This window comes from Xenopus laevis, chromosome 3L (assembly GCF_017654675.1).
Source record: "Xenopus laevis strain J_2021 chromosome 3L, Xenopus_laevis_v10.1, whole genome shotgun sequence".
NCBI lineage: Eukaryota > Metazoa > Chordata > Amphibia > Anura > Pipidae > Xenopus > Xenopus laevis.
The window spans coordinates 148,955,840-148,983,784 of NC_054375.1; the positions used below are offsets into that span (position 1 = coordinate 148,955,840).

At 41.4% G+C, this 27,945-nt stretch overlaps 1 protein-coding gene across 2 annotated transcripts; it reads right to left on the minus strand.

Annotated features, from left to right (window-relative positions):
* Positions 1–69: 69 nt before the first annotated feature.
* acp5.L (acid phosphatase 5, tartrate resistant L homeolog) lies at positions 70–27,882 on the minus strand. 2 transcript variants are annotated; one of them, NM_001092458.1, is given in 5 exon segments: positions 70–1,384; positions 2,351–2,696; positions 10,761–10,888; positions 11,155–11,435; positions 27,871–27,882. In NM_001092458.1, coding segments are annotated over 4 exon segments (981 nt in total). In that variant the 5' UTR covers positions 11,422–11,435; positions 27,871–27,882; the 3' UTR covers positions 70–1,144.
* Positions 27,883–27,945: the final 63 nt, after the last annotated feature.

A 27,945-nucleotide genomic window follows, 5' to 3' on the forward strand; every position in this document is an offset into this window, starting at 1 on the left:
AGGCACTGAAAACAAAAATGTTTTATTTCTCAAACACCTCCGTGGCACATGAAAATAATGAAATATATGTTAGCTGTTTGATCTGATAAATTTATTTTTGTATTATTTGCTGGTAACAGACAAACACATAAAAGAGCACTGCTAAAAAGAGATTGACGTTTAGAACAGGATCACCAACAATCGAGACCTGAGTATATTACACAAGAAAACACTCTGATTTCTCTATTTACTCTTCATAGTTCCATTGTCATTTTCTGGATTCCAACAATATGTAAAAAAAAAAAAAAAAGCAGAAATGTTCAATACAAAAAACAACATTAAAAATGTAAATGAAAACACTCGGGGCCGGAATCTCTGACACATAATCAGATTTCTTTTTTTTTTAACCCTTAAAAGTTGCCAGATAAGGGAGAATAACAGCACATGAAATCAGAAAATGTACCTGCTTATATAACTAATTATTATTATTATTATTATTATTATTATTATTATTATTATTATTATTAAAGGGCCACAGCTAATGAGATGAGTTCCTGTAGGCATAAAGACTTAATACAAGCAAAGGTGATTATACGTAAAGGTAACTTTTTTTTGTTTTGTATTTTTTCTTAAACTAAGAGGCTTCATAGATTTTAGGGATATTTAAGTTTATGTTGCTGCTGTTGTGCCATCAAATCAGTGCAACCAGTAGACCTATACTCTTGGAAGCAGTGCACCATCCAGTTGGCTCACAGACCAACCCAATGACTTGTGCTGTTAGTTGGGGTCAGACAACATTAATTCAATTTACACAAATACATATACATTTTCCCAGTGTCCCCTTTAAAGCTGAAGTACACCCCAGTACTTAACTGGGCATTCTGGGGGATCCAGATATTCTAGTATATGCCCATGAGTACTCACACGTGCAAAAGGAAAGGCAAAAGCTTCATGTTTTTGGCATTTATGTTTAGTTCCTGACTTAACAGAACATGACTGATCTCATTAAACAGCGTGAAAGAACCTGCCCAGCATGTTAAAATACTGGCGAATGCAATCACAGGCATGATTTATGTAATCTATAATAAAATTACCCCCCTTCCTTTAATACTTGCTCATTAATAAAAACTGGTCACAGTCCGTTCACTACTATCACAGACGCTAATTAAAAGGTGCGAGGGTACAATGTGGTCTGAAAGAGGCATTTGCCATTGGATTGTACATAGGTTATGGTCATTTCTTTAGGGGTAATCTCTATGTAGGCGAAAGCCCCCATCGTGTCTGGATCGCCTTGAAAAAATTTCAAATAATCAGTGGGGACATCATCCTCATGAATTCGGGAATTCTCCATAAAGTTTCCAGCCCCGCTCAGCAAGTAGCCGATGCCCTGGTCGTCCTGGAGGTACTGGAAATCAAACAAAACAAAAATAATGAAGCAGTGGTCATTTTATTATTAGGTTAGTAGTCGTAAAGCACCACCATATTCTGCAGAAGAATATATCTTTGTAGAAAACTGGAGACGTGGGTCAGACTGCATAAAATTTAATTTTTAGATAGGTAAAGGAGCCATAAATTTACAGATTTTTAACTGTACCGGTATGGGATCTGTTATTCGGAAACACTTTATCCGTAAAGTTCCAAATTAAAGAAAGACCATCTCCCATAGACTCCATTTTATCTAACTAATGCACATTTCTAAAAATGATTTCCTTGTTCTCTGTAATAATAAAACAGTAGCTTGTACTTAATCCCAACTAAGATATTACAATTAATCTATATTGCAGGCAAAACCAGCCTATTGGGTTTATTTCATGTTTAAATAATTTTCTAGTAGACTCTAGGTATGAAGATCCAAATTATAGAAAGATTCGATTTCATGTGAGTTTTTAAAAACTCCCTAAACTCCCATAAATTCGAAATTCGACCAATCAAAATTTATTAATAAAATCGACTCGGACGAATGGAATCGACTCAAAAACTCAAATCAAATTCGATTTGAATTTTAAAAACTCGATTTGAGTTTTTTTTTCCCCTGAATGTTTTTTTTTAGAATTTACTAATCCATGTGTACTATTGTGAGTGGGTCCCTAAGCTCAGGAAGTGACAGCAGCACAGAGCATATGCAGAGAATCAGCAGAAAAGAAGATGGGGAGCTACTGGGGCATCTTTGGAGACACAGATCTTTACTGCTAAAGGGCTGTGGTTGCCTTGGGCTGGTACAGAAGCACACAATATAATATACAACATTTCTAGCTACTTCTGTATTTAAGTTTTAGTTCTCTTTTAAAGGTGAACCACCCCTTTGACTAAAGGAGAGCCCTAAGCCTCTGTGTTGTTATCCATACACTTTCATATTCCCTTTAGAAGTTACCTGCATGTTGTGTTCATGCCCACACAGGTAGGCTGTGACCCCGTACTTCTTAAGCAATGGCTCTAAAGTATGGAGCAGGCAATGGGTCGGCCCATGTTCTGCCACTGACCACACGGGGTAATGACCAGCCACTAACAAGTAATCGTCCTTGGAGCTCTGCAGCTTCTCCGACAGCCACTCTAGCTGTGTCCCTGCCATTCTGAGATTGTTTGGACCGCGTGGTTGTCCATCATGGAAGTCATCTGAAATTCCACACAGCTGGACTGTGTCCAGCATCAGAATTCGCACGGTAACGTTGCTGCCTGGGATGGTAAAGGCAAGATCATAGTAGTAATCAGGATAGTTCCTGTAGGTAAAAAAAATACACATGGGTATAACTTGAGTTATAGAGTCCATGATTGTTTTCCTCTGGACAGTGTTAAACAGATATTAAAGGGTGTTTTCACCTTTAAATTACTTTTAAGTACGATGTAGAAAGTGAAAATAATTGCAATTGGTTTTAATTTTTTATTATTTATGTTTTTTTTTTTTGTTATTTCGCTTTTTATTCAGCAGCTCTCCAGTTTGGAATTTCAGCAATCTGGTTACTGGGGTCCAAATGACCCTAGCAACCAGTGACGTAACTAGATATTACTGGGCCCCACAGCAAATTATTTTTCAGGCCTCCAAAATGTCAAGAAGTTGACCTGTATTACCAATATGTATTTAAATTGTATATGAATTAGGGACTCACGGGCCCCCTATACCTCCTGGGCCCCACTGCAGCAACAGGGTCTGCTTCCTCTGTAGTTACGCCCCTGCTAGCAACCATGCATTGATATGAATAAGAGACGTGTTTGAAAAGAAAAAGATCTATCGACAGATATATTAACAAAAAAATAAAAAATTGGATGAAAAAAGGGATCTGACTTGCATCAGTGTGTTCAAAGTTATTGATTAGAGAGAAAGATATCCCTTTTTTATCAATGAAAATAAATTTAAAAGGTTATTGAAACCCCTAAATCTTCCAGTAAAGTGACTTCTTATGAGGATAACGGGGTGATAAACTCACCCTACTAGTGACTTTTATTGAGTTTAATAGTTAAAAAAAAAAATAAATAAATAATTGTATAAGTGCCAGTGCTTGCAATAATTTAAATTCTTTAAATCCCTCTATTGAGGCTTAAAGTGACTAGGGGCTGATTTATCAAAGGTCGAGGTGAATTTTCGAATGAAAAAAATGCGAATTCCAAGCTATTTTTTGTGTTCTTCGACTAGGAAATAGTCCAAATTCGATTTGAATTTGAAAAAAATGACTGTCTCTTTACAAATTCGACTTCGACCATTCGCCATCTAAAACCTGCTGAATTGCTGTTTTAGCCTATGGGGACCTCCTGGAACCTATTGGTGGACTTTGAAAAACTTAGAGTTAAATTCGATCAAATGCGCTATTCCTTCAATTCGTATGATTCGAATCTGGCCGAATACGGACCTATTCGATCAAAAACGGATCTATTTGACCAATTTTGACTTAATTTCAGTTGGTCTTTTTGAATTCGAATTTCGAAGTTTTTTCAATTAGAAATTCCACCCTCTTATAAATATGCCCCTAAGTGTATAGACAATAGTTTAAGTGACTCCGTGCTGAATTGATAACCAACTGAAAAAATTCATTGAAGACTTGTGAATTTTTGATTCATCAATTCATTAACTACTGCTGAATACAGCTTTAAACTGTGCAGGGTTAATACATTTTAAAAAAGAAAAAATACATGAAGTGATTATGTACCAAAATTCAGATTACTCAATTCATCCAGATTTTTGCACATCATCACTTTATATATATTCCTTCGATCGTACGATTCGAATACGGACCACTTTGACCCCCAAAAAACTTCAACCTCTATTCAGTTGGTCTTTTTGAATTCGAAGTTCGAAGTTTATTTACTGTGAACTTTGACCCTTAATAAATATGCCCCTTAGTCACTTTAAGCCTCAATAGAGGAAGTTAAAGAATTTAAATTATTGCAAGCACTGGCACTTATCCAATTAATGTTTTTTTGTTAGTAAGCAACATGGAAAGAGACAATTCGTTTTAACTATTAAACTCAATAAAGAGTCACTAGTAGGGTGGGTATATCACCCCGTTATCCTCATAAGAAGTCACTTTACTGGAAGATTTAGGGGTTTCAATAACCTCTTAAATTTATGAATAAGAGACTGGAATATGAATAGGAGAGGCCTTAAAAAAAGAAATAAATAATTGGCAATAACAATACATTTGTAGCCTTACAGAGCATTTGTAATTTACATATATGGGGTCAGTGACCCTCATTTGTAAGCTGGAAACAGAATAAGAAGGCAAATAATTAAAAAACGAAAAAAATGAAGACCTATTCAAAATTTTCTGAAAATAAGCTGTTCTACAACGTACTAAAAATGATCTTAAAGGTGAACCACCCCTCTCCAATTTAAAGTATCATTCTGACCCAGTGACACAACACAAACTGAGCTTGTGCTTAGCTTGATAGGTTTTATACAGCAACAATATGGTGAATGTAAGTGATGAGGACAGGCTTAAAAGCAGGGTTATAAATCATTGTGGACGGATACAGAAGGAAAGAATATGACACCAACTTTTTCTTTAACCAGGGATTATCATTCTGATTCACTAAGCTCTGTTTTGTCAGCAGAATCATTCAGAGCTACTGGGCATTGTGTCCAATCAGTACTCGCAGGTTCATGATGGTTTACTTTATGCATTTGTAGTTTTTACCCAGCATTTCTGCAGCCTGTGAATAGGTTTAAAGGGGTTGTTCACCTTTAAACTAACTAGTAATTAGTATGATGTAGAAAGTGATATTCTGAGTCAATTTGCAATTGGTTTTCATTTATTATTATTTGTGTTTTTGTACTTATTTAGCATTCAGCTGCTCTTTCAGTTTGTAATTTCAGCAATCTGGTTGCTAGGGTCAAAATTGCTCTAGCAACGGTGTGCTGATGTGAATAAGAGTCTGGGATAAAGAATAGAATAGAAGATGAGTAATAAAAAGCAGCAAGAACAATAAATTTGTAGCTTTACAGAACCTATATTTTTTCGATGGGGTCAGCGACCCCCATTTGAAAGCTGACGAAGAAGGCAAATAATTTAAAAAAACTATTAAAATGAAGACCAATTGAAAAGCAGCTTAGAATGACCAATTCTATAACATACTAAAGGTTAACTTAAAGGCGACCCACCCCTTTAAGTGATGTTATAATCTATGCTGCATCAAGTGGGAAAACCCGTGTTTTATTTGTACTTTCCAAAAATGTACAGAAACCTCAAAAAGAGGAACAGTAACATTTTTATGTAATACAAACTGAAGCAGCTTCCACCCTGACAGTATAATTATGAAAAGAACTTCCTCATGCTCTCCTAGACTTAGTTGCAGTTTGTTTTATTTGTTTTCTTCACCGGGTATTTTTCCCGGGGCCCCAGCAGGCCAGTCCGACCCATTTCACCCTGAATTTGCTGGCAGCTTGGGGTACAGCTTACTCACAGTACAAACTGCCATCTTTGAGTGACAAGGCTTTGTTCCTGAACGGCACATTTTGGCAGTCCCGGATTTGCGGCAAGGCAGCAAAGGCCCAGGCCTAGGGCGACATAAATTAAGGGGCGGCATACAACCCAGTGGCACAGTCAATTAGTTTGATTCTGGAGCACTAGCCACTAGCCACTAGTGCTCCGGTAAGAAGAAAAGATGCGCATATACTCTATCTTTTGGGAGAGAGGGAGCGATGGAGGATCCTGGCCTCTGGGCGCCCTCATACTGGGGAAAAAAGAAAAAGAGTTGCTAGCATGAGGGGAAGCCAATTTAAGGGTATACGACTTATTATGGGGATCTATACAAACCAGGTTGAATGTCACCCCAAGCTTTGCATTTGTGCTGAAGGAACACTATGGAGTGATACAAAACTTCCACTCAGAACCATAAGGCTCTTGCCACCCAATGGTCCTCTGATGCATTTTAATGGCAGCTTAGATTTACATTTCACCTGGTTCTCCAGCTAAAACCCCAGAGGTTATCGGTTACCTATAGAGTAGCTTTATTATATTGCTGAATAGCGCCCACAGCATGCTGGGAAATCAAGTTCAAGCCCAGCTTGAAAATCGCAGTTTGATGTATTTCATCCTACAATATCTGTGACGCACAAAGACACGTGAAGTCCCGAGGCCGTGTTCAGTGGCATAACTACATTATAATACACAAAAGCCATGAATATCCTGTAAATTATATCCTTATAAACGGTGAGTAGTGATGTCATCAGTTATAAACGGTGAGTAGTGATGTAATTTCTGTCACATGACTCACTAAAATTTGTGTATTATAATAAATAAAGTACCCCCAGTTGTAAAATATGAGGATATTAGAAGTTACCTCGGAGTTCCATGACCTGTATAAAAACACTCGGCCTTCGGCCTCGTGTTTTTATATGGTCATGAAACTCCTCGGTAACTTATAATATCCTTATATTTTACAAGAGGGGGTACTTTATTCACTATATATGGGACCCCCAACATATCCAGTGGTTGACCTGTTTTATCAATATATGTTGAAATTTCTCTTTATTTAGGGCATCATGGGGCCCCTGTACCTCCTGGGCCCCCCTGCAGCCACAGGGTCTGCTTCCTCTGTAGTTACGCCCCTGGCTGTGTTCATATAGGCACACGCAGACAATACAAAGCCAACTCCTTAAACAAATGACAAAAACACATGACGAGGAAAGTCAAACACAACACAAATATGAATCATGTGCGGCTGAAACAAAAAAACCACACTCAAGTTCATGGTGAGTTCAGCAAAAGTTGCCATGGAATTACCAACCACCAAATACAACCAGGAATCTATAGATACAGCTTTAGTTAGACCTACCAATACACATTCCTTTATCTTTCTCATTTATATATACATTATATATATATATATATATATATATATATATATATATATATATTATCTGTTAAACGGGTAGTTCACCTTCAAGTTAACTTTTAGTATGGCTACTTTTAAGCAACTTTTCAATTGGTCCTCGTTATTATTATTTTTTATAGTTTTTGAATTATTTGCCTTTTTTTCTGACTCTTTGTAGCTTACCAATGGGGGTCACTGACCCCATCTAAAAACAAATGCTCTCTAAGGCTACAAATGTTGCTACTTTTTATCACTCATCTTTCTATTCAGGTCCCTCCTATTCATATTCCAATCTCTTATTCAAATCAATGCATCATTGCTAGGGTAATTTGGGCCCTAGCAACCAGATCACTAAAATTGCAAACTGGAGAGAATATCACTCTCTACATCATACTAAAAGTTAACTCAAAGATGAACCACCCCTTTAACCTCCCAATATATATATATATATATATATATATATATATATATATATATATATATATATATATATATATATGGGTTTCCACTATTACCTTTCAGAGGCATGGCCTTAATGTATAATAATATTCAAGGCTATTGTGATACAGAATTCTCTGGAACGTGGGGTTTTCGGATTTTCTGCAATTTGTATCTCCATATATTGCGGAGATTATTTACTACAATTGAAATTTATCTCATATTTTATTTAAAAAACCAGGAAAATACTCCCATGTGCGATTTTAGCTTATTTATTATTAAAAAAAACTAAATTTAATTGGATCGCGGAAAAACTAGATAAAATTGAGCGAAAACCCGAATCACGGCTTCACAAAAAGTCAGGTTTTGAGCTAAACCCAGCATATGCAACAAAAACATCAAATTGAGATAGGTGCCTCTCCTATTGACTTATACAAGATAGGTCTGAGATGGTGGATTTTCAGATTCTGGCTTTTTGCAGCATCGGGGGATAATAAATCTCGAAAAATTCAAGTGTTTTTTTTTCCTCTAAAAATTCTAGTAAAATTTTTTCTAGATTTTAACATTCATATTTTAATAAATAACCCCCTACATGTATGTAGGGACCCTGAGGCTTAAGTTCCCCTTTTCATTCAGAGCCTCTTGGTGGATATGGGGTCTCCAAGAGTTTCCAGGGGCAGAGCTCTTGGATTGGTGCAGCATGGCTGATCCCAAAAGCAGCCACAAGGTGTCGCTGTGCCCTATAAAAGGAGATTGCCATGTGCTCAGTCAGCCATTACTGCTGAAGGATTTCTGCTGATTTGTACTTCACTAAGTAGTAGTAGTAGTAGTAGTAGTAGTAGTAGTAGTAGTAGTAGTAGTAGTAGTAGTAGTAGTAGTAGTAGTAGTAGTAGTAGTAGTAGTAGTAGTAGTAGTAGTAGTAGTAGTAGTAGTAGTAGTAGTAGTAGTAGTAGTAGTAGTAGTAGTAGTGAGTTCAGCTGCCACTATGTGGAGGCAGGAAGGCCCCTGCGGCTGGGGTGGCGACCCCATGCCTGGGAGCTCGATCAAGAGGGTCGAGAGCTTTAGATTTTTCCAACTGAATGTGAAATGCTTGCGCTATATACAGTGCTGGGAGCTACAGTTCAGCTTTGGATTCAGCAACAGTGTGCTCGCTCAATAGACAGTGCTGGGTGCTATGTCTGAAAGATAATTCAAGCTGCATATGTTTATGGAATGGATTCATCGCTGCTCCAGCTCTAGGTAAGCCTGCCAGCTCTGTATGTGAGCCCTCGAGTGAGGGGTGCCAGGGGAGGGTGGAAAAAGAGAGGATCCAGCATATTTCCATTTATGACACTGGCTTTGTTTATGCCTGCTACGAGGGAGCCAGTACCTAACCGGAGGGAAAGGTATTTGGGATGCTAGTGCTACTTGGGACCTAGTGTGCTCATTTGGGATAAGGGACTGAGACTTTAATCTGCAAATGAGTAGTGCGGGACTGCCACAGGTTCCCATGGGAGTGGGTTATATTGTATGATGAAAATGTGTTTTTACTTACCCTTTAAATTACACTTTCTTTATATAAAGTTGTCGTTTTTATAAAAGCAAAGTGTGTGTTGCATGTTATTCCTAATAGGATCCCATTAGGTGGAGGCACTGCCAGAGAAGAGCATTCCCAGTACCCTTTCACCCTGCAAAGGGGACTCAGGACCTGTAAGTGGTAAATATTGTGATGTACCACCTTGGCACCAGGGGGGTGGCCAAAAATGGATTAAATGTACTTAAAATTAATTTAAGCATGAAATAAACCCAATAGGATTTTTTTCTTCCTCGAATACGGATTAATAATAATATAGTCTGGATCAAGTACAAGCTACTGTTTTGTGATAGAAAAAGAAAATCCATTTTAAAAATCGGAAATTTTTTTCTTAAAATGGAGTCTACAGGAGACTGTCTTCTGACCCTACTAATTCAGTGCTTTCTGTATAATGGGTTTCCGGATAACGGAACTCATACCTGTACTAAAATCTACAATTAGCAAATATATTAGTATGCATAGTTTATATATGTGAGAGCATAGAAAGAATTGTATAAGGATATGTATATTTGTGTACTGGGTTTGTTTGGAGGGGTTGAACTTGATGGACTTTGGTCTTTTTTCAACCCAACTTAACCATGTAACTATGTGACTTCCATTTTAAAGGGGTGGTTCGACTTTAAGTTAACTTTTAGTATGTTATATCGACTTTTCAATTGGTCTTCATTTTTTTTTTATAGTTTTTTTTCTTCTGACTCTTTCCAGCTTTCAGATGGGGGTTACTGACCCCATCTAAAAACAAATATACTGTAAGGGCAGAGACACACACTCACATTCAGGGAGATTTAGTTGCCTGGCGATAAATCACCTCTTCTTTGTGGCGACTAAATCTCCCCAATTTGTCCCCAAATCTGAGCGTGTGTCTCTGCGCTAAGGCTACACATTTATTGTTGCTGCTACTTTTTATTACTCATCTTTCTACTCAGACCCTCTCCTATTCATATTCCAGTCTCTTATTCAAATCAGTGCATGGTTGCTAGGGTAATTTGCATCCTGGCAACCAGACTGCTGAAATTGCAAATTGGAGAGCTGCTGAATAAAAAGCTAAGTAACTCAAAAACCACAAATAATAAAAAATGAAAACCAAATGCAAATTGTCTCAGAATATCACTCTCTACATCATACTAACAGTTTATTTAAAGGAGAAAACCAATTGCAAATTGTCTCAGAATATCGCTCTCTACGTCATACTAACAGTTAATTTAAAGGAGAACAATCCCTTTAAGCACAGAAGGGATGGGCGAATTTTTTCGCATTGTTTCGCCTTAAAAGACACCCATAGACTTGTATGGTGTCGTGTGTCAAAAAAATATTGGATGTCTGCAATATTTCACCGGCAGCTATTTTTGGCGAAACAAAACGGGTCAAATTCGCTATGGCACATCACTCCAGTTGATGCCGGTGAAATTCTATCTGCTACAGTTTTTGTTTTTAGGATGCCATGAATACAAGTTACAAGCATTACCATCGCGTGGAGACGTTGGTGTAAGCAATCTGAGCAGAAACATTCCCTTTGTGATCATGATTTCCCGCCAGTATGTACCAAGGAAGCTTGACCAGGGACTCGGCACTGTACACCGACTCAAAAGTGAACTGAAAGAGGAACAAAGGTGAGAAAGCAGAAATATTGGTGAAAACAGAAATATTGGTAAAAGAAGAAATATAAGTGTATATCACTGCTGCAATTGGTACTAACACTTCCTGATCTGTACTTGTTTTTTCTATGCGTATCATGGGGACGCTGCTGCCTGCACTGCACCTAGGGCTGTGTAGTCAATATCATGCGTTAGGTATGTGTCAGCCGGTACTGAACATGTGCTGTGCCATAATGGCAGAATAGACCTTTCATTAACCAGTACCTTAAATCTGGGGTCTGACTCATCAGTGACGCCATCATAGTAGAAATTGTCACCCAAGGACAGAATAAAGTCTGCACCCAGTTTGGCCACTGTTTTGCTTATCTCTTCAGCCACCAGTTCCTGCTGCCTTGTAGTGAAGGGAGGAAGGGGCAGTCCCCCCCAGTCTCCGAGAGCCACAAAACGAAGAGAAGGCTCTTCATGGGGGATTGTGTAGGTACAGATCCCAGGCAGGAGGCATGAGAAGAAGAAGAGCAGTAAAATATCCATTCTGATGAGGGAACCTATGTGGGATAGATTAGACATACATTAAAATATAAAGTTAATAACAGTTAGGGATGCACCGAATCCACTGTTTTGGAATCCTTTGTGAAAGATTCGGCCATAGTGAATCCGAATCCTTATTTGCATGTGTACATTAGGGGTGGGAAGAGGAAAAAAATTTCACTTCCTTGTTTTGTGACAAAAAGTCACGCGATTTCCCTCCCCATCCCTAATTTGCATATGCTAATTTGGTTTCAGGATTCATTTCTGCCTGGCAGAAGGATACGGCCCGAATGCAATGCTGCTGAAAAAGGCCGAATCCCGAACTGAATCCTGCATTAGGTGCATCCCTAATAACAGTACAACTCACAGTGGCGTAACTACTGGGGGAGCAGGGGGTGCAATTGGGCCAGGGCCCGCACCCCCTCAGGGCCCCCCGGCAGTCACGCTGGCTGGAGTCGAGGGTGGGGGGCGGGGCACTGCCCGCACCAGGGCCCGCCCCCACCTAGTTCCGTCACTGACAACTCAGATTTACCCTTGCTCCCTTCACAAGGTGTCCCGGAGGGACCGGAGAGGATTCAGTGCGCCCTCACACATGCAGAGCTCCTCAAACTGAAAATGTCCAAGAACAAAAGAAAAAAAAGTTGGGAGGGCACACCGCCTCATAAAGTAAAAACTGTTTATTGAAGCATTGAAAAACAGGTGGCTGCATTGTAAGCACCTAAGGCATTTCGGGAACACCCCTTAATTATAGGCTAGATGATGATGATTATGGCCTATGTTCCTGAAACACGTTAAGAGTTCATTACTCTGCAGTCACCTGTTTTTTAATGTTTTAATAAACGGTGGTTTTTACTTTAGGAGGTGGTGTGCCCTTCCAACTTTTTTTCTTTTGGTCTTGAACATTAAAATGGAGATATATATTGCATGGATAATAAATCCCTACCCATTAAATAAATGTATTTTCTGGCATTTAATGGTGTACTCCCTCTCTACTACCTCTCAGTTGGGTGCTTGGATTTAGACTGGAGCTAAGGTACAGGGAGCTTCCCATCAATAGTGTCCTACAGGATTATTATCTGTTATTTCTATTGTGCAGATATATTCTGCAGTGCTGTACAGAGACATCGGTTCCTGTCCCAGAGTAGCTTACAGTCTGAGATCCCATACTATGACTGGTACAGGTCATGTGTCACCCATCACTAGGCATGGTACCCTAGCAACCATGCACTGATTTGAATAAGAGACTGGAATATGAAAAGGAGAGGCCTGACTAGAAAGATGAGTAATAGATGTAGCAATAACAGATACAAATACATTTGTAGCCTTACAGAGCATTTGTTTTTAGATGGGGGTCAATGACCCCATTTGAAAGCTGGTAGCCATGTGTTCAGGGTCCATTTTGTGCTAGCTCTAGCCTGAGCAGGCAGGCGGAGCTCATGTAGAACCTAAAGGATTCAGGTCTAGTAAGGATAGGCTACTTACTTTAGTGGGCCCATTTACTTAGTTCGAGTGAAGGAACAGAATAAAAAAAACTTTGAATTTCGAATGTTTTTTTGGCTACTTCGACCATTGAATGGGCTACTTCGACCTTCGACTTCGAATCGAACGATTCGAACTAAAAATCGTTAGACTATTCGACCATTCGATAGTTGAAGTACTGTCTCTTTAAAAAAAACAAAAAACTTCGACCCCCTAGTTCGCCACCTAAAACTTACTGAAGTCAATGTTAGCCTATGAGGAAGGTCCGCATAGGCTTCGCAAGCTTTTTTAGGTCGAAGAAAAATCGTTCGAATTGAACGATTCAAAGCATTTAATGGTTCGATCAAACAATTTTTCGTTCGATCGAACGAATTGCGGTAAATCCTTCGACTTCGATATTCGAAGTGGAAGGATTTCCATTCGGCAGTCGAATATTGAGGGTTAATTAACCCTCGATATTCGACCATAAGTAATTTTGCCCCTAAGAGAACCCCTTTAGGAGTGACAGATAGACAGGTTATCTAATTGAGCAGCCTACGGCTCTTACGAGGAGAGTCAGAGGGATTAAGATCCAGGGTACTAATTGCCCAGAAGTAGGGACTAAGTGTAGGGGCCCCTACGGGTTAATGTGCCCTGCAGCTTTAAGGCCCCCACCTTTTTCTTCGAGTGATCTGCCAGGAGAGGTGTGACAGCTTCCTGCTATGCTGCACTATAGTGAGTGTAAGGAGTGGCCTCTTCCTCTTTCGCCTCTGGATGCTGATCCAGCTGGGTGAGCTCAGAGGGGCTGAGTACAGAAGGCCCAGAAGAAGTCATGTGTCCAAGTCGGGGACCAGGAAAACCCGTGAATGAGGAATAGATATACTAGGGCAGACTTGTCATAGTCTCTATAGGAGAGAAAGGCAGAGAGGTTAGAGCAGTGGAGTAACTAGATGCTACTGGGCCCCACAGCTAATTAATTTTAGGGCCCCCAACATTTCCAGAGGTTGTCCCGTTTTACCAATATATATTGACATTTCTCATTAATTAGGGCCTCATAGGCCCCCTATTCCTACTGGGCCCCCCTGCAGCCGCAGGGTCTGCTTCCTCTGTAGTTACGCCCCTGGCTTAGAGAGAAAGAGCAGTTCTGAGCTCCAACGCAGGAGTGATAGATTGGAGGTATCTCTCCCAGGCCATATTGCCTGTAGTATAGGGATCCCAGCGGAGAGGGAATCAGGAGAGATGATTGCCCTGAGGTTGATCCAGAGACACTGCTGGAATATGTCCCAGAGGTGAAGTGAGAGAACTGCTTACGTCTGTCCCCAGGGAGTGTCAGCCTGTGTCTGCTCTAGATGAGCTGTCTGCAGATCTGTGTGACCTCTCTATATGCTGTTGCCTCAACTCCTGCGTGAGTACAAACCTAATGTCACTTGCCTCGTGCATCGTTCAATAAACCTTGTTCCTGTTTTATTAAGAATCTCCAGGCGCCCAAGTCTTTTGTTATTGCACAGTAGCCTGTGGGAGTTGTAGTTACACTACACCACACCTTTAATCTTCCATATAGCAAAGGCCCTAGCCTGAAGTGTTAGAGTCACGTGTAACCCATGGCCCAAAATAGGTGTTACATAAGTGTACAGACTTAGGGGTGTAGAGATTCCCCTGGGTTCCACTTAGGGAAATGCTGAAAGCTGGGTGTACCTTCATCGCTGCTGTGTATGTTCTCTTTCCTGTGGGGACTGATACTGACCAAAGATGCTGTGAGTATATGCCTATCCACTGTTCTGTATGATCCTGTTTGTTCTGTATGTACACTCCAATGAGGATTGTATTGTTCAATGGTTAAATTATAAAAATCACTGGCACCCAATTATTTGCACCCTGAATATAGATACAGTTTCACTACACCCTGCCTCCAAACCGTTTGCGAGGGCTTACTCCCTAAGATTTAAGGTCTCATCCAGAGCACAGTATAGGGAGTGGAGCTTATAGTTCGAGAACTGGGCGCTCAAATTACCATAGCGCTACAACTATAAAAAATAAAGTACTAGTACTGCTAAAGGGGTTGTTCACCTTTAAATGATGTTTTAGTATGATGTAGAGAGTGATATTCTGAGACAATTTGCAATTGGTTTTCATTTTTTATTATTTGTGGTTTTTCAGTTATTTAGCTTTTTATTCAGCAGCTCTCCAGTTTGCAATTCTGACAATCTTTCTGCTGGGAATTCCCCCAGCAACCATGCGCTGATTTGAATAAAAGACTGGAATATGAATAGGAAAAGCCTGAATAGTAATAAAAAGTAGCAATAACAATACATTTGTAGCCTTACAGAGCATTTGTTTTTTAGATGGGGTCAGTGACCCCCATTTGAAAGCTGGAAAGATTTAGAATGCACAAATAATTAAAAACCTATCTGATAAAAATTGAATTATGAAGGCTAATTGAAAAGTTAACTTCAAAATGAACCACCCTTTTCAGACAATGGCCACATTTGCCAGGTGAAGGAATGTGCCCAGGACTGGCAATCTGTGGGTTCTGGCAAATGCCAGAGGGGCTGCTGCAAGTTGCCATCGACAGTCACTATTTATTGGGCTGGTGGGAGGCTGTTTGGGCCTCTGTGTACTTGGAATACCAGGGCCTATTGTGAATCCCATTCCCTTACCTCTCAACTGTCCCATTTCAGCGGGACAGTCACGCTTTTGACAGCTCAACCCGCAGTCCCGCATTTGTACTGAAAAGTCTCGACTTTCTCTGCACTGAACAGGCAGAAAAAGATACAAAGTTTCTAACTTAATTGGCTTTTGGCAGAGAGCTCAAAACAGCCACCAGGTGCAACTAATATACTTTTGTAACAATTTTGAGATAAGCAAATAAGTAATTGTAACAATATAAGATAACAGGTCCCTTGGGAAAAGTTAGACTCGCAGCTTAAAGGGCAATTCACATAACTGTAATAACTGAACAAAACCACAGTACAACTCACAGTGGCGTAACTACCGGGGGAGCAGGGGGTGCAATTGGGCCAGGGCCCGCACCCCCGCAGGGCCCCCCAGCAGTCATGCTGGCTGGAGTTGAGGGTGGGGGCGGGGCACGGCCCGCATCAGGGCCCGCCCCCACCTAGTTCCGTCACTGACAACTCAGATTTACCCTTGCTCCCTTCACAAGGTGTCCCAGAGGGACCGGAGAGGATTCAGTGCGCCCTCACACATGCAGAGCTCCTCAAACTGAAAATGTCCAAGAACAAAAGAAAAAAAAGTTGGGAGGGCACACCGCCTCATAAAGTAAAAACAGTTTATGAAACATTGAAAAACAGGTGGCTGCAGTGTAATGGACGCCTAAGGCATTTCGGGAACACCCCTTAATTATAGGCTAGATGATGATGATGATTATGGCCTATGTTCCTGAAACACGTTAAGAGTTCATTACTCTGCAGTCACCTGTTTTTTAATGTTTTAATAAACGGTGGTTTTTACTTTAGGAGGTGGTGTGCCCTTCCAACTTTTTTTCTTTTGGTCTTGAACATTAAAATGGATATATATGGCATGGATAATAAATCCCCACCCATTAAATAAATGTATTTCCTGGCATTTAATGGTGTACTCCCTCTCTACTACCTCTCAGTTGGGTGCTTGGATTTAGACTGGAGCTAAGGTACAGGGAGCTTCCCATCAATAGTGTCCTACAGGATTATTATCTGTTATTTCTATTGTGCAGATATATTCTGCAGTGCTGCACAGAGACATCGGTTCCTGTCCCAAAGGAGCTTACAGTCTGAGATCCCATACTATGACTGGTACAGGTCATGTGTCACCCATCACTAGGCATGGCACCCTAGCAACCATGCACTGATTTGAATAAGAGACTGGAATATGAAAAGGAGAGGCCTGACTAGAAAGATGAGTAATAGATGTAGCAATAACAGATACAAATACATTTGTAGCCTTACAGAGCATTTGTTTTTATATGGGGTCAATGACCCCATTTGAAAGCTGGTAGCCATGTGTTCAGGGTCCATTTTGTGCTAGCTCTAGCCTGAGCAGGCAGGCAGAGCTCTTGTAGAACCTAAAGGAGTCAGGCCTAGTAAGGATAGGCTACTCACATTAGGGGGCCCCTTTACTTAGTTCGAGTGAAGGAATAGAATAAAAAAAACTTTGAATTTCCAATGTTTTTTTGGCTACTTCGACCATTGAATGGGCTACTTCGACCTTCGACTTCGTATCGAACGATTCGAACTAAAAATCGTTAGACTATTTGACCATTCGATAGTTGAAGTACTGTCTCTTTAAAAAAAAAAAAACTTCGACCCCCTAGTTCGCCACCTAAAACTTACTGAAGTCAATGTTAGCCTATGAGGAAGGTCCCCATAGGCTTCGCAAGCTTTTTTAGGTCGAAGAAAAATCGTTCGATCGTTGCATTAAAATCCTTCGAATTGAACGATTCGAAGCATTTAATGGTTCGATCGAACGAATTGCGGTAAATCCTTCGACTTCGATATTCGAAGTGGAAGGATTTCCATTCGGCAGTCGAATATTGAGGGTTAATTAACACTCGATATTCGACCATAAGTAAATTTGCCCCTAAGAGATCACTCTAGGAGTGACAGATAGACAGGTTATCTAATTGAGCAGCCTACGGCTCCTACGAGAAGAGTCAGAGGGATTAAGATCCCGGGTACTAATTGCCCAGAAGTAGGGACTAAGTGTAGGGGCCCCTACGGGTTAATGTGCCCTGCAGCTTTAAGGCCCCCACCTTTTTCTTCGAGTGATCTGCCAGGAGAGGTGTGACAGCTTCCTGCTACACTGCACTATAGTGAGTGTAAGGAGTGGCCTCTTCCTCTTTCGCCTTTGGATGCTGATCCAGCTGGGTGAGCTCAGAGGGGCTGAGTACAGAAGGCCCAGAAGAAGTCATGTGTCCAAGTCGGGGACCAGGAAACCCGTGAATGAGGAATAGATATACTAGGGCAGACTTGTCATAGTTTCTCTAGGAGAGAAAGGCAGAGAGGTGAGAGAGAGAGAGCAGTTCTGAGCTCCAACATAGGAGTGATAGATTGGAGGTATCTCTCCCAGGCCATATTGCCTGTAGTATAGGGATCCCAGCGGAGAGGGAATCGGGAGAGAGTGATTGCCCTGAGGTTGATCCAGAGACACTACTGGAATATGTCTCAGAGATGAAGTGAGAGACCTGCCAAGTCTGTCCCCAGGGAGTGTCAGCCTGTGTCTGCTCTAGGTGAGCTGCCTGCAGATCTGTGTGACCTCTCTATATGCTGTTGCCTCAACTCCTGCGTGAGTACAAACCTGATGTCACTTGCCTCGTGCATCGTTCAATAAACCTTGTTCCTGTTTTATTAAGAACCTCCTGGCGCCCAAGTCTTTTGTTATTGCACAGTAGCCTGTGGGAGTTGTAGTCACACTACGCCACACCTTTAATCTTCCATATAGCGAAGGCCCTAGCCTGAAGTGTTAGTCACGTGTAACCCATGCTCTAGTGCACTAGATGGTGAATTAACCTGGCCCAAATAGGTGTTACATAAGTGTACAGACTTAGGGGTGTAGAGATTCCCCTGTGTTCCACTTAGGGAAATGCTGAAAGCTGGGTGTACCTTCATTGCTGCTGTGTATGTTCTCTTCCCTGTGGGGACTGATACTGACCAAAGATGCTGTGAGTATATGCCTATCCACTGTTCTGTATGATCCTGTTTCTTCTGTATGTACCTTCCAATGAGGATTGTATTGTTCAATGGTTAAATTATAAAAATCACTGGCACCCAATTATTTGCACCCTGAATATAGATACAGTTGCACTACACCCTGCCTCCAAACCGTTTGCGAGGGCTTACTCCCAAAGATTTAAGGTCTCATCCAGAGCACAGTATAGGGAGTGGAGCTTGTAGTTAGAGAACAGGGCGCTCAAATTACTATAGCGCTACAACTATAAAAAATAAAGAGCATTTGCTGCTCTAACCCTCATTTTGTTCACCCTGCTGATTGTAATTAACTAGTACTGCTAAAGGGGTTGTTCACCTTTAAATGATGTTTTAGTATGATGTAGAGAGTGATATTCTGAGACAATTTGCAATTGGTTTTCATTTTTTATTATTTGTGGTTTTTCAGTTATTTAGCTTTTTATTCAGCAGCTCTCCAGTTTGCAATTCTGACAATCTTTCTGCTGGGAATTCCCCCAGCAACCATGCGCTGATTTGAATAAAAGACTGGAATATGAATAGGAAAAGCCTGAATAGTAATAAAAAGTAGCAATAACAATACATTTGTAGCCTTACAGAGCATTTGTTTTTTAGATGGGGTCAGTGACCCCCATTTGAAAGCTGGAAAGATTTAGAATGCACAAATAATTAAAAACCTATCTGATAAAAATTGAATTATGAAGGCTAATTGAAAAGTTAACTTCAAAATGAACCACCCTTTTCAGACAATGGCCACATTTGCCAGGTGAAGGAATGTGCCCAGGACTGGCAATCTGTGGGTTCTGGCAAATGCCAGAGGGGCTTCTGCAAGTTGCCATCGACAGTCACTATTTATTGGGCTGGTGGGAGGCTGTTTGGGCCTCTGTGTACTTGGAATACCAGGGCCTATTGTGAATCCCATTCCCTTACCTCTCAACTGTCCCATTTCAGCGGGACAGTCACGCTTTTGACAGCTCAACCCGCAGTCCCGCATTTTACTGAAAAGTCTCGACTTTCTCTGCACTGAACAGCCAGAAAAAGATACAAAGTTTCTAACTTAATTGGCTTTTGGCAGAGAGCTCAAAACAGCCACCAGGTGCAACTAATATACTTTTGTAACAATTTTGAGATAAGCAAATAAGTAATTGTAACAATATAAGATAACAGGTCCCTTGGGAAAAGTTAGACTCGCAGCTTAAAGGGCAATTCACATAACTGTAATAACTGAACAAAACCACAGTACAACTCACAGTGGCGTAACTACCGGGGGAGCAGGGGGTGCAATTGGGCCAGGGCCCGCACCCCCGCAGGGCCCCCCAGCAGTCATGCTGGCTGGAGTCGAGGGTGGGGGCAGGGCACGGCCCGCATCAGGGCCCGCCCCCACCTAGTTCCGTCACTGACAACTCAGATTTACCCTTGCTCCCTTCACAAGGTGTCCCAGAGGGACCGGAGAGGATTCAGTGCGCCCTCACACATGCAGAGCTCCTCAAACTGAAAATGTCCAAGAACAAAAGAAAAAAAAGTTGGGAGGGCACACCGCCTCATAAAGTAAAAACAGTTTATGAAACATTGAAAAACAGGTGGCTGCAGTGTAATGGACGCCTAAGGCATTTCGGGAACACCCCTTAATTATAGGCTAGATGATGATGATGATTATGGCCTATGTTCCTGAAACACGTTAAGAGTTCATTACTCTGCAGTCACCTGTTTTTTAATGTTTTAATAAACGGTGGTTTTTACTTTAGGAGGTGGTGTGCCCTTCCAACTTTTTTTCTTTTGGTCTTGAACATTAAAATGGATATATATGGCATGGATAATAAATCCCCACCCATTAAATAAATGTATTTCCTGGCATTTAATGGTGTACTCCCTCTCTACTACCTCTCAGTTGGGTGCTTGGATTTAGACTGGAGCTAAGGTACAGGGAGCTTCCCATCAATAGTGTCCTACAGGATTATTATCTGTTATTTCTATTGTGCAGATATATTCTGCAGTGCTGCACAGAGACATCGGTTCCTGTCCCAAAGGAGCTTACAGTCTGAGATCCCATACTATGACTGGTACAGGTCATGTGTCACCCATCACTAGGCATGGCACCCTAGCAACCATGCACTGATTTGAATAAGAGACTGGAATATGAAAAGGAGAGGCCTGACTAGAAAGATGAGTAATAGATGTAGCAATAACAGATACAAATACATTTGTAGCCTTACAGAGCATTTGTTTTTATATGGGGTCAATGACCCCATTTGAAAGCTGGTAGCCATGTGTTCAGGGTCCATTTTGTGCTAGCTCTAGCCTGAGCAGGCAGGCAGAGCTCTTGTAGAACCTAAAGGAGTCAGGCCTAGTAAGGATAGGCTACTTCACTTTAGGGGGCCCCTTTTCTTAGTTCGAGTGAAGGAATAGAATAAAAAAAACTTTGAATTTCCAATGTTTTTTTGGCTACTTCGACCATTGAATGGGCTACTTCGACCTTCGACTTCGTATCGAACGATTCGAACTAAAAATCGTTAGACTATTCGACCATTCGATAGTTGAAGTACTGTCTCTTTAAAAAAAAAAAACTTCGACCCCCTAGTTCGCCACCTAAAACTTACTGAAGTCAATGTTAGCCTATGAGGAAGGTCCCCATAGGCTTCGCAAGCTTTTTTAGGTCGAAGAAAAATCGTTCGATCGTTGCATTAAAATCCTTCGAATTGAACGATTCGAAGCATTTAATGGTTCGATCGAACGAATTGCGGTAAATCCTTCGACTTCGATATTCGAAGTGGAAGGATTTCCATTCGGCAGTCGAATATTGAGGGTTAATTAACACTCGATATTCGACCATAAGTAAATTTGCCCCTAAGAGATCACTCTAGGAGTGACAGATAGACAGGTTATCTAATTGAGCAGCCTACGGCTCCTACGAGGAGAGTCAGAGGGATTAAGATCCCGGGTACTAATTGCCCAGAAGTAGGGACTAAGTGTAGGGGCCCCTACGGGTTAATGTGCCCTGCAGCTTTAAGGCCCCCACCTTTTTCTTCGAGTGATCTGCCAGGAGAGGTGTGACAGCTTCCTGCTACACTGCACTATAGTGAGTGTAAGGAGTGGCCTCTTCCTCTTTCGCCTTTGGATGCTGATCCAGCTGGTTGAGCTCAGAGGGGCTGAGTACAGAAGGCCCAGAAGAAGTCATGTGTCCAAGTCGGGGACCAGGAAACCCGTGAATGAGGAATAGATATACTAGGGCAGACTTGTCATAGTCTCTCTAGGAGAGAAAGGCAGAGAGGAGAGAGAGAGAGAGAGCAGTTCTGAGCTCCAACATAGGAGTGATAGATTGGAGGTATCTCTCCAAGGCCATATTGCCTGTAGTATAGGGATCCCAGCGGAGAGGGAATCAGGAGAGAGTGATTGCCCTGAGGTTGATCCAGAGACACTACTGGAATATGTCTCAGAGATGAAGTGAGAGACCTGCCAAGTCTGTCCCCAGGGAGTGTCAGCCTGTGTCTGCTCTAGGTGAGCTGCCTGCAGATCTGTGTGACCTCTCTATGTGCTGTTGCCTCAACTCCTGCGTGAGTACAAACCTGATGTCACTTGCCTCGTGCATCGTTCAATAAACATTGTTCCTGTTTTATTAAGAACCTCCTGGCGCCCAAGTCTTTTGTTATTGCACAGTAGCCTGTGGGAGTTGTAGTCACACTACGCCACACCTTTAATCTTCCATATAGCGAAGGCCCTAGCCTGAAGTGTTAGTCACGTGTAACCCATGCTCTAGTGCACTAGATGGTGAATTAACCTGGCCCAAATAGGTGTTACATAAGTGTACAGACTTAGGGGTGTAGAGATTCCCCTGTGTTCCACTTAGGGAAATGCTGAAAGCTGGGTGTACCTTCATTGCTGCTGTGTATGTTCTCTTCCCTGTGGGGACTGATACTGACCAAAGATGCTGTGAGTATATGCCTATCCACTGTTCTGTATGATCCTGTTTCTTCTGTATGTACCTTCCAATGAGGATTGTATTGTTCAATGGTTAAATTATAAAAATCACTGGCACCCAATTATTTGCACCCTGAATATAGATACAGTTGCACTACACCCTGCCTCCAAACCGTTTGCGAGGGCTTACTCCCTAAGATTTAAGGTCTCATCCAGAGCACAGTATAGGGAGTGGAGCTTGTAGTTGAGAACAGGGCGCTCAAATTACTATAGCGCTACAACTATAAAAAATAAAGAGCATTTGCTGCTCTAACCCTCATTTTGTTCACCCTGCTGATTGTAATTAACTAGTACTGCTAAAGGGGTTGTTCACCTTTAAATGATGTTTTAGTATGATGTAGAGAGTGATCTTCTGAGACAATTTGCAATTGGTTTTCATATTTTATTATTTGTGGTTTTTGAGTTATTTAGCTTTTTATTCAGCAGCTCTCCAGTTTGCAATTCTGACCCCCATTTGAAAGCTGGAAAGATTTAGAATGCGCAAATAATTAAAAACCTGTCTGATAAAAATTTAATTATGAAGGCTAATTGAAAAGTTAACTTCAAAATAAACCACCCTTTTCAGACAATGGCCACATTTGCCAGCTGAAGCAATAGGCCCAGGAGTGGCAATCTGTGGGTTCTGGCAAGTGCCAGAGGGGCTGCTGCAAGTTGCCATCGACAGTCACTATTTATTGCCTCTGTGTACTTGGAATACCAGGGCCTATTGTGAATCCCATTCCCTTACCTCCCAACTGTCCCATTTCAGCAGGACCGTCACTCTTTTGACAGCTCAACCCGCAGTCCCACATTTGTACTGAAAAGTTCCGACTTTCTCTGCACTGAACAGCCAAAAGAAGATACAAAGTTTCTAACTTAATTGGCTTTTGGCAGAGAGCTCAGAACAGCCACCAGGTGCAGCTAAGATACTTTTGTAAGAATTTTGAGATCAGCAAATAAATAATTGTAACAATATAAGATAACAGGTCCCTTGGGAAAGTGAGACTCACAGCTTAAAGGGCGATTCACCTTCATTAACAAAACCACAGAAATATGTTCAAATTTTCATAACCTGCCAAATTTTGTAAAATGAACATGGTAATTAGGGGGTGTGGTCACAAAATGGGCAAGGTCAAAAAAAAAAAATCGCTGCAGCAATATTTTTGTCCCTCTTTTTGTTTCCTAAATGTTGGTAGGAATGAAGTCCAGACCTAAATGTACGAGGGATGCACCGAATCATGAAAGATTTAGCCGAATACAGAACCGAATCCTAATTTGCATATGGGAAACATTTTTTACTTCCTTGTTTTGTGACAGTCACAGGATTTCCCTCCCAGCCGCAAATTTGCATATGCAAATTAGGATTCAGATTCGGTTGGGCCAGGCAGAAGGATTTGGCTGAATCCTGCCAAAAAAGGCCGAATCCCGAACAGAATCCTGGTGCATCCCTAGAATGTACCATAATTCGAGTTAGGGTTGTTTTGGGGGCTTCCTCATTTGAGTAGTTCTTCCAGGGCCGGATTTACATAGTGGGCGCCCCAAGGCCCACTGCCATTCATCTCCCCTGTCCCCTCTTTATTCATGCAAATTTTCATCATTGGGGTGGGAGCAATGGGAATTGGTGCACAGGAAATTTAAAAAACGATTGTATCTCCTGCACATCCCTTGTGTTCTTGAACAAATGTGGGTTTGGTTGGGCAGCCCCTAAAATCCTGCCGTCCCGGGCCTAGGTGGCCTTTCCACAAATCCGGGCCTGGGTACTTCTCGTGTCGATGTTTGGGAGCCGTGCAGCTGTGTGACATTCTGAAATGAGAAGTGGCAGCAAGTCCCTATTTTGAACATACTGGTGTGGCGGTTTATGTGTAAAGGAAGAGGGCTGCCACTGGGCTATATTGGTTTAACCAAACTACTCTCCAGCCATATATATATATATCAACCTGCAGAAATCTGTGCCCAACTTGCTGCTGCTTCCCCTTTCACTCAAATAAGATTCCCTGTGACAGGGCAGAGACCATGGAACCCTGCGAGGTATTTTATAAAGAACAGATCGAGGGGAACTGAAAATAAACAGGGATTCCATACAAACTATAGAAGCCCATCCCCCACTGTCACATGACCTTTTATCAACCGGTTGCTTAACAGCTGACTGACTCTCCTTTATTAGGATTTTGATTTAACAGTAAATCCAGGGAGAGGGGCTGACATTGCAGTTGCTGAGGAAAGTGTGATAGCGCTTGCTCATACTTACATCACACTGTGCTGACAGAATGGTGCAATCCAGTCACCTGACTGCACTCTCTCTATTACTATGCACATTGCACGTTCCCATGCTCCTTTGCACAGGTGCTTATAGTTCCAGAAATCCCTAGCGCGTTCAATGAAAGTTTCTATGACACACCTGCCCTCCAACGGTACATTCACAGGATCCCCCTCTCTCTCTCTCTCTTCATCAGTATCCAGGGTTGCCAGGTGTAATTTTCAAAACCAGCCAAAGTCGGCTACACAACCAGCCCACAACTAGCCAAGAGGCACTTCAAAAGTTGCCCAAAAATAGCAGTGAAAAAACTTCTAAAAAATACACAAATATATATGAAGTTATGCCTTTTTCAAAATTTTCCATGAAGCAAAATGGGACAGGAATAGGGGTCCCATAAGGCCCTAATATATATACAATTTGAATAAATATTGGTTCAACCTTTTTTGGTGGCCAGCAGATTTTTGCCCCACTGGGGTACAGGTAGGGTTGCCACCTTTTCTGTGAAAAAAAAAAAATACCGACCTTCCTATATATTTATCTTCAGTGGCTTAACTAGATATTACTGGGCCCCATAGCAGATTATTTTTCAGGCCCCCAGATTAACCAGTTTTACCAGTATTTATTGAAATTGTATATGAATTAGGACCTCATGGGGCCCCTATACCTCCTGGGCCCCCCTGCAGTCGCAGGGTCTGCTTCCTCTATAGTTACGCCCCGGTTTATCTTTTTTACTATTAATAACATTGGGATCAACCATACCGGCCAGGTGGCAATCCTAGATACAGGGCCCAACAGCTGGTAACTCCTGTTGCATGCTGGGTATTGTAGTCTTACATTGCAGCAAATTGTTAAACAAAAACTATATTACCCAACATGCATTGGGAGACGCAGGTTTGGCACATTAGGGCAAGAAAAAAACTTTGGCTGGTTTCCAAAGCACAAACCAGCCAAAGGCCCAAAAAGTAGCCCAAATCCAGGCCCGGACTGGCAATCTGTGCGTTCTACAAATGCCAGAGGGGCTGCTATAAGGTCCCATAGAAAGTCAGTATTTAGTGGGCTGGTGGGGGCTGTTTGGGCCTCTGTGTGGGCTGATTGGGCCTCTGTGTACCTGAAATGCAAGGGCCTATTTTAATTCTCAATCCGGAACTGCCCAAATCCATCCCTTGGTAAGTTTGTACTTTCAAAACCCGCCTGGGCTTTAATTAGTAGCCCAATTTGGCTGGAAAACCACCGACTTGGCAATCACGGCAGTATCTGCTATTGGTGGCATGTTTCACTTTCTTTTTAATGGAAAGCAATGACAGGCAGGGGGGAGCAATTTGTTTTTCCAGAGACCACCACAGTCAAAACATGGTCATGCTCTGTATAACTTTTAGTGTGTTATAGAATGGACCATTCTAAGCAACTTTTCCATTGGTCTTCATTATTTTATTTTTTTTTAGTTTTTTCATTATTTGCCTTTATATGCGGACTCTTTCCAGCTTTCAAATGGGGGTCACTGACCCCATCTAAAAAACAAATGCTCTGTAAGGCTACACATTTATTGTTATTACTACTTTTTATTACTCATCTTTCTATTCAGACCTCTCCTATTCATATTCCAGTCTCTTATTCAAATCAATGCATGGTTGCTAGGGTAATCTGGACCCTAGCAACAGACTGCTGAAATTGCAAACTGAAGAGCAGCTGAATAAAAGGCTAAATTCAAATAAACTCAAAAACCGCAAATAATAAAAAATTAAAAAACTATTTCAAATTGTCTCAGAATCCTACTAAAAGTTAAATCAAATGTCAACAATCCCTTTAACTATAACAGGTATGGGATCAGTTATCCAGAAAACTTCAAATTACGGAAAGGCTGTCTCCCATAGACTCCATTTTATCCAAATAAAAGATGATTTCCTTTTTCTGTGTAATAATAAAACAGTAACTTGTACTTGATCCCAACTAAGATATAATTAATCCTTATTGGAAGCAAAACCAGCCTATTGGGTTTATTTAATGTTTACATGATTTTATAGTAGACTAAGGCTCTTACTGACAAGCGTTTTTACCTGCGCTCCCCTGCGTTCCGTTTTTCTGCGTTCAGCCGCAGAGGAGCGCAGGAATAGACGCATTACTTTTTTTCCAATGCAGCATGTTGCGTCTCAACCTGCGTTCGGTGCCTACACACACCTGTGTGAGTACAGCCCCATTGGAAAAAATGTAATGCGTCTATTCCTGCGCTCCCCTGCGGCTGAACGCAGAAAAACAGAACGCAAGGGAGCGCAGGTAAAAACGCTCGTCAGTAAGAGCCCTTAAGGTATTAAGATCCAAATTAGGGAAAGATCCATTATCCAGAAAGCTCCCCGGTCCCGAGCATTCTGGATAACAGATTCCATACCTGTACCTCTTAAAATGCAACCCACTTATATAATATATATATATATATATATATATATATATATATATATATATATAATTCCTCCCCACAAATATTTTAGCCTAATAAAAGGTGTAATTGTAACTTTTGCGATATACATTCACTACAGTTCAGTGGGTTTCGATGTATGTGTTTACGGTATATAAGGGATACTGAAAGCAGTGCCTCTCTCTGTCCCTTATGTTCCCTGGTTTAGACTTGACAGGTCTGTTGATCAGCTGGCTTCTGCTACATTGTTTCACATGTCAGACTCCCCAGTGCAGAGGGGACAGTCGCTGCACAAACAACTTTACAGCCACTAATGAACTCCTGTGGAAGAGTTGCTTGGAATGACATATTCAATTATTTCCGGGTTTACCCTTTAAATTTACCTGCAATTACCCCACTGTGTACCCAACATATCTCTAAATACAGACACCTGTGTAAGAAGCAATACGGGACTTATTACCATTAGAGCCTGGCATTCTGTCTGACAGAGTTAAAGGAACTGTAGCACCAAAAATATAAAATAAGTACGGGAATGAGCGCAGTGTTCTGGAGTCAGCTGCTCACAGTCATAGTCATTCCTTGGAATTTCCCTGATGCACAACAGCGACATAAACCTGAAAGTGCCCACCAAGCGCAGTAACCCTATTAAATGCCCGGCAGCACATGTTTGGGGTAGAAAACAACAAAAATCTCTTTACCTTTCTCCCAGCAGAGAAGTTCCTCTGAGTGCGATTGTTTTCAGACTGAACTCTTTGCTCTTGTACAAGCCTCCA

What these genes read in the sequence shown, in the direction of transcription:
- acp5.L (XM_041585089.1), bottom strand. Translation starts at nt 11,421, where the DNA reads ATGGATATTTTACTGCTCTTCTTCTTCTCATGCCTCCTGCCTGGGATC. An exon ending in AGTCAGACCCCAGATTTAAG is followed by an intron (nt 10,889 to 11,154) that starts GTACTGGTTAAT and finishes TTCCTCTTTCAG; the next exon opens with TTCACTTTTGAGTCGGTGTA. An exon ending in GGCATGAACACAACATGCAG is followed by an intron (nt 1,385 to 2,350) that starts GTAACTTCTAAA and finishes TTTGATTTCCAG; the next exon opens with TACCTCCAGGACGACCAGGG.